Source organism: Homalodisca vitripennis, chromosome 3, assembly GCF_021130785.1.
Source record: "Homalodisca vitripennis isolate AUS2020 chromosome 3, UT_GWSS_2.1, whole genome shotgun sequence".
NCBI classification, from domain to species: Eukaryota; Metazoa; Arthropoda; class Insecta; order Hemiptera; family Cicadellidae; genus Homalodisca; species Homalodisca vitripennis.
In genome coordinates, this window is record NC_060209.1 from 140,369,627 (window position 1) to 140,387,013 (window position 17,387).

At 33.6% G+C, this 17,387-nt stretch overlaps 2 protein-coding genes across 2 annotated transcripts; both read right to left on the bottom strand.

Annotated features, from left to right (window-relative positions):
- Positions 1 to 1,518: 1,518 nt before the first annotated feature.
- LOC124358379 (endocuticle structural glycoprotein SgAbd-1-like) lies at positions 1,519 to 8,050 on the bottom strand. Its single transcript, XM_046810680.1, has 3 exons — positions 8,045 to 8,050; positions 5,777 to 6,300; positions 1,519 to 1,702 (listed from the first exon to the last, which is right to left on the bottom strand). Exons 1-3 carry the CDS (start codon positions 8,048 to 8,050, stop codon positions 1,519 to 1,521), a joined length of 714 nt encoding a protein of 237 aa, XP_046666636.1.
- A 104-nt stretch (positions 8,051 to 8,154) lies between these two features.
- On the bottom strand, positions 8,155 to 16,571 carry LOC124358381 (formin-like protein 20). Its single transcript, XM_046810681.1, has 3 exons — positions 16,548 to 16,571; positions 13,857 to 15,177; positions 8,155 to 8,237 (listed from the first exon to the last, which is right to left on the bottom strand). Exons 1-3 carry the CDS (start codon positions 16,569 to 16,571, stop codon positions 8,155 to 8,157), a joined length of 1,428 nt encoding a protein of 475 aa, XP_046666637.1.
- Positions 16,572 to 17,387: the final 816 nt, after the last annotated feature.

A 17,387-nucleotide genomic window follows, 5' to 3' on the forward strand; every position in this document is an offset into this window, starting at 1 on the left:
GGAACATTCTTTGAAAATTATAGAAACGTTTCAACCTTTTAACTAGCCAAAAATAACCAGCTCAATATTACAACATTCTGTAGACGATGACTGAGGAGGGTCATAAGTCTGGTCGTGTGTGAGGAGACTCTGACAGGTCGTGACCCCCGCCTGTGCGTGACCCGCCGTGATATACTAGCTCTGCAAGTGTTTATGTCGGCCAAATTACGCCGGTTCGGAGATAAACCTGTCAACTTGTCTCTATTATCCGCTAAACGGCTTGAGTTCGGGCTCTGGAGCAACTGGGAACGGGGTTAGGTAAACGTAATACGTAAAGAAGGTGAACGAAAGTAACGTAATTTATATTGTATCAGTGATGCAACTGCATGTGAGGTGTGATGTAAAATTTGTGCTTTCTCAAGGGAAAAGATAATATTATGGAAACCAAATAGTATCGGGAGACTATATTCGTATAACTTCCACAAATCGTAGACAATATATTTAAAAATAAATATTGTATTATATAGAAATAAACGGGTTATTGTGGACAGCTATCAATCGTTTCTTCCCTTATATAGATTCTTTTTTCTATTGTGTGCCTTTATTTCTTTGACGTCTTTCGGCCATAAACAAGGTTCTACTTCACTACGTTAAGAGAAAGTTTAGTAACTAAATTATGGATCAATATTTTGTATAATATATTTGTAACATTAACATAACCCTAATCAATTTGGTCTAATTAATATCTAGTGTCTAATAAGTGGGGTTTCTCTCTCGATAGGGGTGATTACTGTTACAATTAATTGTCAACTGTGATACAATAAATCAGATTTTGTGACACAATACCACACTGTATATTAGTTTTTACGATAGTTAAAATATTCTCCAGGAACGACAAAATTACCTTCTTGGATTGATTATTAAAATATGGACAGTTTAGTTGAGATACCTCAAGCACTTTCCTTTGTTTTACAGACCTGAGAAAAAGAGATTCCTTTCTAAAGTTATATTCTGGAGTTCAGAGTTTCTCTTTTAGTTTATTGAAGACTTCTTTTGAAAATATTACTCAGCATGGCTTAGGACAATTAATGTTGAAAAATTGCGCTTGTTAAATGATAACTTAGACTTACTTAGGGCATTTCCATATTTAAATCTAACCTAAATACAATCAAGATAGGACCATGCTCAATCATCCCGTAACAGAGAGAGAGCATTATCTTTGATTGTTAAGGTAATGCGATAGTAGAAAGAGAGATGTTAATACAAAATATTTAATTATCTAGAAAATTAATTAAATTTTTTACTACTCTCGCAAAGGTTATCTTCGTAAATTTCTCTAAAATGGTGTTCAAGTAAGCCATTGTGTTTAATCATTATATACAAGTATAAAAGCTTGCTAAGGACAGAGATGGTCCATGTTATGTTATCAAAAGGATAAGTACAATTAAATGTTTTTAATTTTTGACATAAAAACTACTAATGGACAAATGCAAATTATAAATATTTATATAAATTAACATAGATGAATGCATTTTCAGCCTAAGTAAACCGAATATAGCTCCTGTAGCCTCTCTCGTCCGCAACATAGTCCACTCTGAAGGGAACTCCCTCAGGACTCGTGAAGGAATACATCCCTGACTTCACATGAATAGGATTTATCTGGTCTTCATCGTTTTTGAAAAATCCTTGTTCTGCTCGTTTGATCGAGTTCGCTGCCTGGAAACTGTAAAATGAACACAGTTATTTGACAGGCATCTTTTTTAAATATTTAATTGGTAACAGAGATATGTGTTTGTTGAAAAATTAGTTGACTTATAACTTTAGACATTTATATGCTGGGAAGTAAAATATATCATTTATTATATAGTAATAAAAGCATAGAATATTCTACTGACCGTAACGACAATAATAGCCGTTTTATAGTAATACCGCCTTGATCCATTATATAATAATAGTATTATTACGTATTATCTGTGATCCATTGATTATGGAACAGGCTTAGAAATGTAATATTGGCTCAGTTTTTATTATGCAACTCCACATCTACGTTTACAGTTATAAAAGGTTTTTAAATTATCATTTTTTTAAATACTTTAAAGCAATTGGCAACTCAACCTTTGCTTAAGATTAATTTTTTGGCCGTCTTCATATAATATTTTTATTTTATTTTTGTTTAAATAAAATGAGAAGTAGAAGCCCTATTAAGCCTTATTCTCACCGTCCTCGTGATTCACTGGCCTTTGCGAGAATTTTAGCAAACGAAATAACTGGCAGATTTGATACAGTACAAAGTCAATGGAATTACTAGTTTTACTATTACATAAGCAATGAATGATTGTTGTCAGTTAATACTTAATCCATTCCGTATGTATTATAACAATTATTTCCACTACAAGATGATATAAGAAAATTATTCCATTTATTACTTAAAACTAACTTAATATTTGGGATATATAGTTCAGTTATTTACTAAGCTTTCACTATTAGCTCCAAAATAAAGCTTGCACCTACTGTAAACATTGGCACTCCATTTATTGAGACCAATATATGCAAAATATATTATCCTTATCGTATTTATATGAGATACGTATATATTCTACACTTCAACAACAAACAAAAAATTTCAATACGGCAGCAAATCACATTTGTATAACATTTTCATCTCGGTTATGCTACAAAATATACAAAATCGTTTTATAAATATTGAGAAACTTCAAATGTTTATGTTTACACAACGTTTATACTTCGGATGGCTGCCTTCCAAATTATTCAATTAGTTGTATGTGAACTATGAGGCATCATAGATCATGATAGTTTAATAATTCCCATGATGAGACAAATAGAGCAACGTTTCTTTTTATAAGTTATTTATATTTTGTTGAGAGGTATACGATAACATAAAAAAGTGCAAACCGTCAATAAACATTTCCTATTGATTACAATCAAACTTATTGTAGCTTTTTTTGTATTAGTAGCATTATTAGGCTCTGAAATATATTATTACATTTAGCATGTCAACTATGACGTACGTTTAGAGCTTGTTCCACAAGATTTTATCGTAGTATTCAGGGATAAACAAGTAACAATACAAAGTTGTCATAGGTAGTGAAGTTAATCAAGCATCCATAATATAATTAAACTAATTGTCATAATACAAATTTCAAGAGCTATTTTTTTTTCTTTAGTTCCAGTCACATTTCCATTCACCTATAATTTAGTTCAACCTTGAGTAAGGAAAGGGAAACAGCATCATTTAACACGGTAAATGTCAACGTATATCAGAGATCGTAGTTGTAATTTGGATAAAGTAGCTGATATGACTATCATTTAAATAATAAGAAACTATAATATTGATCTCTTTATAAACATCCATGATTGGTCTTTACTGGAAAATCCCGTTATAGGATTTGTTTTGGTCCCAGACATCAGATGGGAGTGAAAGACTTTAATGGACTATTAATAACTACTTGTTGTTTTGCCTTTCACTGAGCCGTTTGTTTTGTCTGAAAACCTTTTGCAAGACTGTAGACTATACTATGGAAGTATTTAAGATGGACTTTTAATCTTTAAATTATATTCTGTTTGTGTAAATAATGCTTTCCAGAAAAATATTTACAAAATAGCTAAGCAAACATTCATTTTTACATAAACTCTTGTATACTTTAAAGTTTCAAGTAATAATAATGCGTGAACATTATATTATTTAATTGCTCGTAATTTGCAATAATAAACGTAGGTTCTAACTTAATGTCACAAAACACGCTCGTAAATTGATGCTAAAACTATTATACAAACTAATTATAATATTTTTGGCCAAAAAATTAAATAAATAGCTATACAAAGAATGTTTTCAGATTATAAATTTTTCACGCACAAAATACTTTTATATAATATAAAATTGTCACTAAATGGCTTCCTCACCCATCTCCCACCATAGAACGGCTGGACCAATGCGGCAAATTATATTTTAAATATATTCGTTGAAGTTCTATGAAGGGTTTTATAAAGAATCATGTAGAAAAGATTTCCGGGAGATTTTAGAATTCGAGAAAGCAATCATAACTTTCATAGAACATAGTCTAAATTTAATTTACACTAAACAAACTGTTAAAACATTCAGCCGAAACACTTGTTTGCATTTCAGTTTTAGAAAATAGTATACGTAATGTGGATCGAAAATATTTAAATTTTACTACAGATTGCGCCAGTGATTTATTATAACCATTTAAATATTTTGTAAATACTAGTATTATCTCCGTTATAAAACCCACCGTAACGAGTATCACTGTGATTGTTTATTACGTAAGTTACTCGAAACTGGATGGTTTATTACGTAAGTTACTCGAAACTGGATGGTTTATTACGGAAGTTACTCGAAACTGGATGGTTTTATTGACATTTTTACAGTGACTTACTATAGAATCAGAAGAATGGGGTATTACATGCATCATTAAGCCATTCTTTTCTTGACCTTATAACAAAAACTGTAAAACTTCTATCACGAAAATCATATGATAATGCATTATATTGAAATATTGCATGAACTTAGTAAGAAGATTCTTCTCTTGTTTTTATATCGAAAGTAGATTCTTTTGGATTCAAGTAATCTTTTAAGGCCTACGTATACACGAGTGTTTGGTTTATTAGGGCAACATAGCGAAATAGGACATAGTACCAAATATGCCTTAAACAAGAAGTAGACAATAATAGACGGAATTAGACGCTTTTCGATCTAAATTTTGATTCCGAGACTTACATAGTAATGTATTTTCATGATCGGATAAACATGGCAAATTCAACTGTGGCACCATACATAAAGTACATTAGACAAAAAATAAACGTAAACGGCCGGTATAAATTTCCTTTTTTCTTATGGTAGGCTCTACTTGTGTATACATATTCTATCGTGACAACGAGGAAAACTCAACTACGACAATGGAAACATCATAGACTAGAATTATATCACAAAGTCTGAAAGTATACACTTTTGTTCGAATAGGTTTCCGAGACCTACGTACATATACATATGCCATTATCTGGACAACAAGATAAGTTCTACAGTGGCGTAGAAATTATAGTTCATTCGTACAAGGAATGCTCCTGCTCGTACAAACCTAATATAAAAAGGCAGATACAATTTGATTTTAATCTCTGACCCTCTTAACCATGAACAGTGAAATGATATTATCATAAATAATCTAATATTACATGCCTATCTCCGTTTGAAAAATATTATAGGGTTACATCAAACTACACATAAGTAATTCCTCTAAGGAGGCAAAGTCCTTCGACGTTGAAGATGTCGTGCGATGCCCCTAGTAGTTAAAAGTTGTAACATAAAGTCTACCTATTGTGATCTGGACCATGACGTGAATTCCTATAACATTCACCTCCAGTTAAAATTATATGATAAAGAGTGTGTTTTATTTTTTTTAGAAAATAGACGTTACATTTTTTAAATATCAAAAAATTCCTATACAAAAGTGAAATTTATGGGATGTCAAAATTTAAAACTTATCCAGGTTTGTGCGCTATTGTAAGGACTTCACTTAAATAAAATATATTCTTTCAATTAACCATTATTTTGCATTGCGTAAACGTATGTAGGTGTATAATCGGATATAGGTGGATTTTCAGAACTACGCAAAATGAGGTTGGTACGGTCTTCATTCAGTTACCGTTGTATATCTTCATTATCCAATGAATATTAGGCTTTTAAACATTATTATATTTTATATTATTATATATTATATCGAACACATTAGTATATTAACTTGTTTTCATAACGTACACTCACTCAAAATAATAGCTTCCATCCTCGTTTTGCCAGGATCTTTGGGAAAGAGCTGGAGCAGAGTCGTTGGTTCTCGGTGTAGTGGTGGGGGGTGGTGGAGGGCTGGTTGCCACTGTTTCCAAATCAGGCCGTATTTCCGTGGCGGGGGTGACCACCGTAACGTTTGGTGGAAGATTGGGAACTGCTGAGCCTTCGGACACCTGGGGAAGTTCTTGGTTTACGGGTAAAGGTACCGGAGGGGGTGGTGGAGCGATGGGGCTGGAGGTCGTGGTAGAAGTGGGTCTAGGCCGTTGGGTAGGTCTACGTGTGGTTTTTGGTGGTGGAGGTGGAGGTGGTGGAGGCCGGCCCTTGAGAGGGCGAGAAGAGAATTTGTTTGAGAAGGGAAGATTAACCACAGGGATGGGTGCAAACTGCGCGCCCTTCGGGGGACCTGAGCGCTCCGCAGTTAGTTTGAAATTGAAATTTTGCCCTATGAAGTAACTCTCCTTGCTGTATGTAAAGCAAACAAAAGCCAGGGGAAGCAATACCTGTAATAAAAAATACCCAAGTTAATTTGATTTCTACTCTCCGATGTATAGTTATACGAGTTGTCAAGTTAACCGAACATATACGAGTAACTAGTAAATCCACAATAACAAGAGTTACGTTAAACATTAGCTTGTTTATTTCTACTCTCCGATGTATAGTTATACGAGTTGTCAAGTTAACCGAACATATACGAGTGACTAGTAAATCCACAATAACAAGAGTTACGTTAAACATTAGCTTGTTTATTTCTATAGCTAAGTTTACAAATATAAAGCAAATAATTTATAAACAAAAGCTTCCAGTTTTTATATCGCTAACAACAACAAACCGGTTTTTGATGCTTTTGAACCAAACCTAAATTTTGAAAATTTGTAATTCAGACACTTGTCATCCGATTAAGAAAAAATGGTTATACAAGACTGTGTTGTTATCTGGTGGTTTGCGCGTCTAAGCGAGCAGTTGTCGTCCATGTTAAATTAACAAAACCTGCCCAATTAAATCTGTGTTAAAAATTAAACGTTTTAAATAGCATTAAACATTAAATGCCCAAGATAAAGATTTTAAATCCCGTAACGAGACTAATGCGATTTGTTTCAAAAAAAGTTAACATGGTAACTAAATAATACGTTTTTTACATAATTATAAAATTAAATATTAAAAAATAGTACACTTGTATCTTGAACAATAATTTGATCTTAATCGGTTCACAAGATATTTAGTCACAAAATTTTCAAATTGCAGTTTGGTTGAGAAGCGCCAAACCGGTGCCCATTTTCGTTGATATTGACAAAAATAGGAAATTATAATTTTTAATTTATTTCCTTTATAAGTCTAAAAACATAAATAAAAATATAAATTATAATGTAACTGCTGTTATTGAAGTTCTAATAGTTAGTTTGTAGTTAACTTGATAGTTTTGGTACTTTTTGATCTAAGAAAGGCTTACATTCAGACCTGATTAAAGAATTTTGGACCTGAGCTTCTAAAATCATTTGTAGTATGTTTTATTTTAACAATCTGACAACTTTAATAGTCTTTAATAGGTCTTTTAATAGTTAAAAAGTTAGTTATAAATCTATTAATTTATAAAAGAATAATTTATTAGTTCATTTATAAGTTTGCCATAATCTTTGGGAAAGATTGAACAAGTTTAATAGTTTTTCACGTTCAATTTGATGGGTTACTGTATCATTCATTTCATTCGTCTTTAAGTAACTCTTCAAAAGAGAATTTAAAATTAAATCAAGAAATTACCATACATATGGTTGCTTAAATTTCTTATGGTAATATTTTCAATTACCGGGAACATGTTGCAATATACCTCAGAAACAATTATGTACATTAAATGAGAATAGCTGTATATTTCAGTTTCTTAATTATTTACTTAATATTTAGGACGTAAGGTAAGATAAATTAATAAAAGATTAAATATTAAGATTAAAAATTACAAATTATTTGTTACTTTTACAATTATCTAAACATTATATATTCTTAGAAAGTTTGAGTAAATAGAGAAAATCATACAGTTTCGCGTTCAATAGAGTTTTTTTTACATACTAAGTATGTGTTCTTAGAGTACATAAATGTATTAATGAACGTTCATAGTGCGAGTAAAGAAAATTAAAACAAAGTTTCGTATTAAGAGTTGCGGGTGTTCATGAGTACGGCTAACATGACAGTTCATTATCACCGTATCAAAACTTATGGACGCGCCAAAGTATTAAGGTAAAGTAGGCAGCTTACCCTCATATCTGCTATATCGGTGAAGCACTGTTAATTCTATTATCTTATAAGATGATGGCATCTATATATAACATTAGTAAAGAGGGAAAGTGTACGGTAGACGACAAACACTAGGAGACAAGGACGAGACGCAGCTGCTCCAGTAGCCTCTCCTCGCCGCCCCACCACAACACAGGGGTGATAACTGTGACCACTGTTGTTATTGGTTAACAAGTTATCAATAGGAACAACAGAATACTAGGCAGCAGTTGACGCAGCGATTGAGTCCATTGTAGAGGAATTAAAATCATCTGGAGTAGTAGTTTTTAATATGAAAATATAAATTAATAGTGTTCTTACATTTAAACAAATGTACTACTATAAATAATTAGGAATAAATATATCTTATAATATTATTATGATCAATAAATTTTGAAATATAAATCACAAGTGTTTGGATTGGAAAAGTCAAAGACCACAGAATACATAATGTCATTCATAAGCGCATCTAAAATTGTGCAAGTGAGTTCACTAACGTTGACCCTCTGGAATCATTTTATTAAAATCCCGGATATGACTTGACATCTGATACATTTACATTTATTTTATTAAATTGGGTTTCATATAAGGTTTCAAATAACAAAATTTTACACACAAAGTCAACCTAAAATTATCCTGTGATAGTTAGGCTAGTGTCAATATGAAATATGATATATTTTTAAGTACTGAGTTTGTTTAAAAATATCATCATACTGTTATTAGCTCGTTTCCATCATGTTTATGCTTAATTTCGTAAAATATTCTCAAACGCTCATCCCGTGGAGTGACAAGCACAATCATCAACTCAGTTTTCCTGATGTAGAAGTAAAGCTTCATGGACAATTTCAAGTGTATAGGTAAATCTTTTCTATATAGTATGGACAGACAGACAGAAATCGAATTTTTGTAGCCTCTCCAGTGACAAGCTTCGCTAATTCTCAGCAAATCAGGTAGGAAAATGGCAACCCATTTGTTGTTAAAAGTTTAGCTAGTGTTGCATGGAAAATTTCAAATCTGTACCTCGTTTCATCGGGCTACTAGTGTTACTATGGCACATGTTAAAACGTCGCCACTACTCGATCGTACTCTGTTTATGAATGTATATACATAACATCTGATTTCATTGTTACCATAACTTTTAAACATAAGAGTAGTATAATTATTTTCACTACTGCTCAGCTGAATACCGTGCAGTGACATCCACCATCAATGAACTCGATGTTGTTTATGCATGAATTAAGCTTTATCTATCTGCTATAATTCTATAGATCAGTTCGTTCTGAATAGTACATCGTGCGACAGACATACAGATAGACTACAAAAATTAGGTCTCCCCTCATGTGATATATTTCGCTAACGCCCAGCCAACAAGAAGCAGACATGCTTAGAGTGGACAGATGGTTACGAATACACAGCCAGTGACGCAGTACAATACTGTCAAATGTAAGTAAACATATGGAATAAAAACATCCACAGCGAAAAGCAACATGTGGACGTGGCATGCATATCCTATGTATGTGATAAACATCCATATGTTCACTGCATTTGATATTTTCGTAGCGTCGCATAACGTCGCGTCTATGTATTTGTACTCTAAGGGTCGAGTGATTGGTAATCAATGCACCAGTGATATACGCTATGAAAACCACAGACCAGCGCTCAGACTCATTTAATTCACACGCTTCATTTCTTACGAAGGAGTACTGCACCATGAGAGCATGGAGTGCAATAGACTGATAAAGTGAAGCCCCTAGACTTTCATCTAGACTTATTGTTTATATGGGTTGTGAAATGTTAAGGCTTAATCGTGTGGTTGTTATTCAAATAATATTTGTTTTTATTCCATCGCTCTTTCTTTCGTAATAAACATTACCATAAAATTATTGTTTTTTTTCTTCCAAACCGTCATCTTCGCTTCTCTTTCTTTAACCATCAATCGCAGTCTGATCTTTAAGTGACATTATATATTTGTGTTCGAAAACTTTTCTGAGTAAAACATTATTTTAACTACTAAAACTTAAAATTGGGTTATATATAAAAGTCATTATTACTAGAATGTTTTTACTACTGAGAGAGATGGTTAAAGAAAGAGAAGCGAAGATGACGGTTTGGAAGAAGAAAACAATAATTGTATGGTAATGTTTATTATGAAAGAAAGTTATATATGAATGTCAACTTTACTTCAAAAATTCATCTATAATTTTTTTTCAAAATAATGCAGCATTTTTTCTACACTGTTTGATTTAGTCAGTTATAATACTAAAATTAAGCGTAATAAATACTTAAGCAACTATTAGTGGATTTCTTTACCTCGAGTAAATTCAAGCCCCTATAAATATGACTAGCATTATTTTGCTATAAAAGTCTTCACACGTCCCAAAATGTCTTTGAACATTACTTTTTTAGGAATGTAGTTAATTGGAATATTCAAGAATGATGTTTATAAATAATTTTTAGATCAACCATTCGAATGCACCATCCACTTTGTATGTCCATTGTATCTTTTTTTAATCCGAAACCATGATTTCTCTGGAAGTTTGCATTTTTTGTTTCCTTGGAAGCTGTGTTAGCACCATAAAAACACCTCGAAATATACATGTCTGTATTCAGTTCAATATTTACCTACAAAATTAATTATAAAAGTAATTGAAAAAAAGGATCTTCACTAAAAGAAGGAATAAAACTGCGATTCTCTAACTAAGAAGTCCTTATTATAAAGGAAAACAAGACATTTGGATCCACCAAAAGTACGATTTAAAATCCGAATTGATTCGAGTCTTTCGGCTTTTGGAAAATCCTAGATTTAGTGGTCATCGACATATATATTTCTCAACTTTAATAATAGAAACTACAATTTCTAAGACCTCTTACGTCTTGATTACTGCGTTTAATGTTTTTAGGACTTGGATATACGAGTACAACACATTTTATCAGTAGTGTCGATATTTTACTGCACTGACTGCGCCCCATTATTTTTTTTGATAAGAATTTCGCACTGGCCAGTAGCACATGAGGCTGCAAATTAAGAAAAAGAAAACGATTGAGCTCTTCTTAAAAAAGAAGATCTGCATCCTAAAATTGGCCAGGAGTACAATGTTTCCACTAGACGTCATGGATTCTTCACTCGGCAGCTTCAAACCTGTGGTTAATTCCTAAGGACCAAAGAGTCGATGGCATTAAAGAGTAGCTCGGAAATTGCAGCTTCTTGGTATTTTCTTCTCATAAAACTCCCTCTTATTAACTATGCTCCTAATATCTCAGCTGTTTTGAATAACCACGAGTAAGCAATCATATGACCTTTAGAAGATGAAATTGCAAGATCCAGTGGTTCAGGGATTGAACTTAGTCTAGTATTTCATTGACTCCCAAAATTAATACTCTGGTTTGTTAAATGTACGATAGGGTTTTTGGATACTATCCCTTCATTTCAGTCCTTTCCGATTTTATGATAGACCCATACAGTTCCAACACAGTCATACTGAACTCACTGACTGACAATTTAATAGCTGTTATGTTTTAGTCTCATGACGGTTTTCTGTTGCATTGAATAAATTCTGTTCGAGGTAATTAAACAAAATGTTTTATTGAAAACTATCTTATTCCTTTGTACCAACCTTCAATTAGGTTTCTCCTATTGCTATAGAATGCGTGAGTTACTTTCTTTTCCCGCATAATAATAAAACTTGAATGAGAACATGGTAATGAATAAATCATAACCATATTGAAATATTACAAAAATTCTTTACTATAAATTTTTTAGTATTAAAAAAAAACACTTTTCGCTTTCACATTACTTGTACACTATACTTGAATGTTCTTCCGTCAATTTTCATTCTACGGCATATACTTCTTTATAATCAGTAGGCCTACATAAATCTCCTAGGTCACGCATGAAGAGAAGTAGATAATAAAAAATATGTATTTAAATTTGATTACTAGGTTTTATACCTTGCTTGGATTTTGAGTTAACCTAACCACTATACGTAAATTAGAGAAGGAATGATAACTAAAAGAAATTTATTAATCAACAAATCTACTAATTATATATCGCATTATACCTTAGCCTTGTCTGAAAACAAAAAGAGAATATTTTGTGAAATTGTGTTGAATTAAACAACCAAAACTATTAAATAGGTATTTTATACTGTGAATAAAATTAATAACATGGTCAACACAGTAGATCTAGTAAGTAAAATCATGATTAGCATGTTCATTAATATTTTGGTAATAGGTTAAGTAAGTATTAGAGAGAACTTCTTAGCCCTAAATTTATCTGGTAAAATAAGGTATTCTTTACTTTAATTCACCGTAAAATAAACCAGTCCCATAACATTAACATCTTCTTGTTTATTGAATTCATTGAGTTTCATTTCAACTATTTTAAATTAAACCAAACAGAATTACTGTTCTGTTTGGTTACAAAACTGTTTGGTTCATAAAATATGTAATGTGGTTGTAACCCACATTACATATTTTATGAACCTACGTTTTAGTGTCAGAGTTCTGCTCTAAACCAAGATGCAAGGCAGCCATTACAAAGCTAGGTACAATAGAGAACCACTTATGTTCTGATGAATTTATTCTAAGAATGGTATGAACAGAAACATAAATTAGAAATTTTATTAGTAGTATCTCCTAAACAGGCCGAAAAAAGAATTTTATATCGTAAGCAATTCCTATAAACCCATTGCATAATAGTAATATTTCATTGACATTTGCTTGAAACAAGTTCGTTAGTATTTCATCATATCTAAGGTAACCATAAAAAACATTTTATATGTATGTGTTTTTTTTTCTTTAAAATTCATAAACAGTCTTCCAATTCAACATAACTTTTGTAACTTCTAAATTTTGTATTAGCTGACATAACCCAACTTTATCAACTTTAAGCCAGCCCACCAACTAAATAGTGGTGGATTAAAAATACAGTTGTGAGATTTTAAATGGAATATTTTAAATCTCATTCTCATACTCATTAAATGGTTTTAGGCAGCTACTACGTCTACCCAGGCATAATAATGAAATTTTCATGCGTCCCTTCCGTCAAAATTGACTAGAAATCCTACGTTTCAAAATCCATGCATAAACTTTAATTTCGGCTAATATTCAATGGCCTACCCATTTGTATTATGTTAAACGAATGGCAATGTAATTCACAGTTTGCCACTAAAGTGTTATATAGACTTCCTCGCAAACTGACAATAAATAAAATAAGCCCAAGAAAATGACCATATATATTGAAACTAATCACAAGTAGTATTTAAAACACTTTCTGCAGACTTTTAACAAAAACTTAACCAATAATCATTAAGTATATTGGGATTCAATATACTTATACATTCTAATAGTACCTTTTGAACTCATTATGAATATAAACCATATTGATAAATTTTAAAATATTTAGAATAGGTCAGTTAGTTAGCAAACAACTTTTCGATACCTTTTTAAGATACTTAACTCATAATAGATAACGAGACAAAAGATTGCTCGTTTGGTCACAAAAAATATGTAGTACTCTGTTATAGTCTTTGTGAAGTAAATAGCAATTCAATTGTTCAATAACTTTGTTTTTTAATGTTACAGGAGGGAAAGTAAAATGTTTTGGGGGAAAATAAAAGAACACACACATAAGAAACGTTTTGGTAACTTTAAAACTCATGACTTATAACAACTTTAGGAACAGGTATAATAAATATTAATATATGACTTTTTAACTACACATTTTCCTTTCCAGTCTGCCTTGGAGTCGGAAGTAAACTACTTCCTGAGAATGCAGGTGGTGCTAGTAGCGCACCTTCCGGAGGTAAAAATCCAAACTCCGAAGGAGGCGGAGGTGCAAGCCCTACTCCTTCCGGTAGATTGGGAATTGGAGCTGGCACAAATATAGCATTTTCAAAAGTAGATCCAGGAGCTGGTGCGAACTGTTGAAATCCTTCAAGATTGCCAGATCCTTTATTAAGTTCTTCAGAAGTAATCTCTAGTGGTGGAGGTGGTGGTATGCCTGCTAAATTTATCGGTACACCGTAAGCATGGTGTGGTGCCGAAGGACGTCTAGGTGGCGGTGGTGGCGGTGGTGGCGGTGGTGGCGGTGGTGGCGGTGGCGGCGGTGGAGGAGGAGGAGGTGGTGGTGGTGGTGGAGGGGGTGGAGCATATTGCGATGGGACTCCATAAACAGCATGTGGTTTTAATTGTGAAGGAGGAGGTGGGGGTGGGGGTGGTGGTGGCGGTGGCGGTGGGGGTGGCGGTGGCGGTGGTGGTGGCGGTGGCGGTGGTGGTGGAGGTGGCGGTGGTGGTGGTGGTGGTGGTGGTGGTGGTGGTGGCGGCGGCGGAGGCGGAGGCGCATATTGAGATGGGACTCCATAAATAGCATGTGGTTTTAATTGTGATGGAGGAGGAGGAGGAGGAGGTGGAGGAGGTGGGGGTGGCGGTGGTGGCGGTGGTGGCGGCGGAGGTGGGGGTGGTGGTGGCGGGGGAGGGGGTGGTGGTGGAGGAGGAGCAGGTTGCGATGGCACCCCATAAACCTTGTGAGGTTGTGAAAGTTGAGATTGTGGTTGGGATGACGGTGGAGGAGGGGCAGGAAACTTTGGTCTATAAGGTACAGGGTAAACTTTAATAGGTTTTTTTTGGGTCGGCGGAAGTGCTGGAAGAGAATTTGGAAGTGCTGGTGGTGGGGCAGGTAATGAAGGTTTGTATGGTAAAGGATATACCTTTATTGGCGCTTGCGATGATGAAGGAGGAGGTGGCGGTGGGGGAGGTGGTGGTGGCGCTGGTGGCGCTGGAGGAGCAAGCTGCGGTGGTAAGCCATAAACTCTTTGGCTTTTCGTTTCTGAAGGAACGTAATCTAGATTAGAATTAAAAATGTCATTGAAATCGTTATTGAAAGAGTCCCTGTAAAAGAATCTTTCTTCCCTTTTTGGTCTGATAGAAGATATTGATTGAAGATACTGCCCATTAGTTTGGTATGCACCAGCGATAGCAGTTGAGTGGGCTGGGCCGTTTGAGTAGTTATAGACGAAGGGCTTATGACCGGTTGAGGAAATTGACACTGACGTGGAAGTGATGCCTGAAGGGAAAGCACTCTGGACAAAGCATAATACAATGCCCAGCAAGGGTATCTGAAATCAAAGAAATTGATTGATTAATTTCAATAACCGAATCATCAATACCTAATATATTACGAAATACAGAGTCCAACACGAATCCCAAACCTAACAAAACAAAATATTTTCATATAATCTGAATTGGAACTTAAATATTAGGGAACATACCCTAACACAAAGGCTAATAATAGTTTTCAAGGATATTGAAGAGCTGTATCAAAAGTCAGCTAATTTAAAGCTCAAATCCGTTTTATTTTGCAGAAAAGTAGTTCACAACGTCAGCCTATGGCAGAAATAATTCATAAAATAATTCCAGAACGGAGACTGAAGTGATCTGTAACATGCCTTGCACTATCTGTCCATGTTAAAATTCAGTTTCAACCATGCACTCTTGATAGCTAAATATACTTTGTCAGAATTAACGAGCAGTCTTTAATTGTGAAACATTGTGAATACTGTTGTGACTTCATTTAATGATTTTCCGTAACATACATGGCTTTATGTGATACTAGTCACAACAATCGTTTTAAACTGCCCTTATGAATTAATTCATCGTTGTCTCTATCTGTGGTAATAATTAATAAATAGCTATTTACCCAGTTTTTTGTGAAATTGTTTTTCGACGAATAAAGCGATTTTATGTGCTGTTTTAATAATGTTTTAAAAATTGTGGAATTTACAGCAATTACACATTATATCCACGCAAAAGTGAAAATCGGATTTTGTGGACAAAAATATATGAGAATTGATTAAAATAAAATGTTGTCTAAACATTCCACATTAAACCAATTCTCGTTCCCAATTGTCTCAAGTAATCAGAGGCGAAGCATTTAATATTTCTGAAGTGCTTTACTCAAATTAAATGTTATTTTGAAAATTTTTATACGGCAAAAAGTTTTAATTTGTCCTCTGGCTTGAATATGCCATATAAACGTGCTCGCATATAATAAAATTACACTAAGAGCGTGCCTACGTACATTTAAAATCCATAGAATGTAAAAACCACTCCAATCATGTTATATTCACAAATATTTTAAGTATGTCTAGAATCTTTGAATGTCACTCTAAATTACTTTCATATAATCTTATACCATTGAAGGCCGCGACAATTTCCAACTAATATAAAGTCTAAAAGCTACAAAATTTCTGTAGAAAATGAAGTTATAATTTGTATATATAATTATGCTACCGCTTTTGTACCCACCAATAAACTGGTTTGTTTTGTAACCTTGAGGTTCATCAACTGATTGTAACATTAAAAGGATATTGGTATATCAGAGACCACTAAATGACATGAATGTACGCTCACTTATTCATGCATCTCACAAGCGTACGAGATCAAGAATCTCGTTTGACCTACAACCTCAGGGCTTTTCCATACTCACCTTAACATCTCTTATCACCGTCATTATTGGAGTTTCGCTACTAACCACCGGCGTTTTGGACGGATTTATAGTAACGTCCTTGTTGGTAGCCACGACTTTCTGAAGAAATCGGGATGAAGTGTTCAGATAAGGGTGTATATCAATATGTATCATTCACTAAGGTATAACTTATAAGTTAGCTATACCTGGGAACCCCAGAGTATTATACTGATTTTTTACTGTTTTATATGATGGGGAATGAGGATTTCTCATATCAATAAATTAAGAAATATTTGGGCAAGTTTAGACATCAGGACAAAAATGCTCGAGTACGTCTATAGGAACCCTAGTACAGAAATCGATAGTTATACAATACTGTAATAATGTTGGATTGATAAAGTTTCGTGGACTGACTCCTGGTGAATATCCTTGCTTGATCTTTGGATCTCGTGCTTCAGAATTTTTAAAGAAAATAATCAAACCCGCTTTGCTTTCTTCTAATTTGAAAATTTAACCAGATTACACATATGTCTGGAACAATTTTTCAGTGCTCGATCCAGGCCTAAATATAATTTACATTTCTCACATAAATGTAACATTGCAGTGGTATTATATTTAAAAGCACCTAATATACACATACCTGCACACATTCAAATTGATATCGCGCCCACTCACTGCCACAACAGTCACATTAACTCAGAACCAGCATCTTTCAGAAATCTCAGTAGCTCATCATGGATCCATCAACATAATTTATACGCCAAACGACGTCAGAGACGAGTTTAAACCCAATTTAATCGTTAAAATGTTTAAACTTTCAAGGAAAGTTTTTGAACGGTAGATCAACAATGTTTCTGTGAC